A 1,579-nucleotide genomic window follows, 5' to 3' on the forward strand; every position below is an offset into this window, starting at 1 on the left:
CTCTGTTGCAGGATCCTGCTGACCGTGGTGGTGATCTTCAGGATCCTCATCGTGGCCATTGTAGGGGAGACGGTGTACGATGACGAGCAGACCATGTTTGTCTGCAACACGCTGCAGCCAGGCTGCAACCAGGCGTGTTACGACCAGGCGTTCCCTATTTCTCACATAAGGTACTGGGTGTTCCAGATCATCATGGTGTGCACCCCCAGCCTCTGCTTCATAACGTACTCCGTTCACCAGTCTGCTAAGCAGAGGGAACGGAGGTACTCCACTGTCTTCCTCACCTTGGAGAGGGACCAGGATTCAATGAAGCGTGAGGACAGTAAGAAAATCAAGAACACGATTGTCAACGGGGTGCTGCAGAACACCGAGAACTCCACCAAAGAGGCAGAACCAGACTGCCTAGAAGTGAAGGAAATCCCCAATCCCGCTATCAGAACTACAAAGTCAAAGATGAGGAGGCAAGAAGGCATTTCTCGATTTTATATCATCCAAGTGGTCTTTCGAAATGCCCTAGAGATTGGATTCTTAGTGGGACAGTATTTTCTGTACGGATTCAATGTCCCTTCCATGTATGAATGTGACAGATACCCTTGCATTAAAGAAGTAGAGTGCTATGTCTCTAGACCCACTGAGAAGACTGTGTTCTTGGTATTCATGTTTGCTGTCAGTGGGATCTGTGTGGTGCTCAATTTGGCAGAACTGAACCACTTGGGCTGGAGAAAGATCAAAATGGCAGTGAGAGGAGTACAGGCAAAAAGGAAATCCATATACGAAATCAGAAATAAGGACCTGCCAAGAATGAGCATGCCCAACTTTGGCAGGACTCAGTCAAGTGACTCAGCTTATGTGTGAGGCTGTGACAGAACTGAAACACTGTGCCAGGTGGAAGAGACCCAGACACCATTAGGGAAAGGTACATTGCTTAGGCAAGCATTTTATCAAACCACCAAGAAAGCCATTAAGGTATTGGATCTGCACTTACTGAACTAGCTGCAAAACGCAGTGCTATGTAAAAGACTGAAAAAACAGCTATAAACCCATGCTTGATCTAGCCTTACAGCACAGCTACTATTATTCCTACTTTTCTTTCTAATGATTGGGTGTTACCTGTTGGTGGAACGGCTTTTTGGTCATCATTAGGATAAGTTTACAGTTTGGACTGTCTGACTAATTGTTGTAAATGTGTAGAATGTCCATATTAAAAATCTGCAAGGATTCTCTATATGGGGTGGGATGGGGTGGGGGAAACTGTTGCAATGTGCAGATGTAAGCATGTTTTAAAGAGAGGGTAATTGCATTGTAAGGAACCTGACCACAGCTCGATCAGGATATCTGCATTCACCTATCTCACACATGTCTTACATTATTTTGCTTGTCTAAATCACAGAGTTTATTCCTGGTGTGTATTAAGAGCTATTTTTGGTCATAGCTTGTGCATCAATTAATTATGTTAAACAATAAATGCTGAATATAATTTTGCCCTTTTTTTTGTTTGCCCGTCCACACACACACACACCAGAAACCTTAATCATATTAGTTGTGATCTGCAAAATATATCCGTACATTTCAGTTCATT

General features: G+C 43.8%; 1 protein-coding gene across 1 annotated transcript; it reads left to right on the top strand.

Moving 5' to 3' along the window:
* Positions 1-15: 15 nt before the first annotated feature.
* GJD2 (gap junction protein, delta 2, 36kDa) lies at positions 16-1,015 on the top strand. Its single transcript, XM_010082682.1, has one exon. The coding sequence runs from the start codon at positions 94-96 to the stop codon at positions 853-855; it is 762 nt and encodes a 253-aa protein (XP_010080984.1). The 5' UTR covers positions 16-93; the 3' UTR covers positions 856-1,015.
* The last annotated feature ends 564 nt before the right edge of the window (positions 1,016-1,579 follow it).

This window comes from Pterocles gutturalis, unplaced genomic scaffold, assembly GCF_000699245.1.
Source record: "Pterocles gutturalis isolate BGI_N339 unplaced genomic scaffold, ASM69924v1 scaffold51414, whole genome shotgun sequence".
Lineage (NCBI taxonomy): Eukaryota > Metazoa > Chordata > Aves > Pterocliformes > Pteroclidae > Pterocles > Pterocles gutturalis.

What these genes read in the sequence shown, in the direction of transcription:
- GJD2 (XM_010082682.1), top strand. Translation starts at nt 94, where the DNA reads ATGTTTGTCTGCAACACGCTGCAGCCAGGCTGCAACCAGGCGTGTTAC.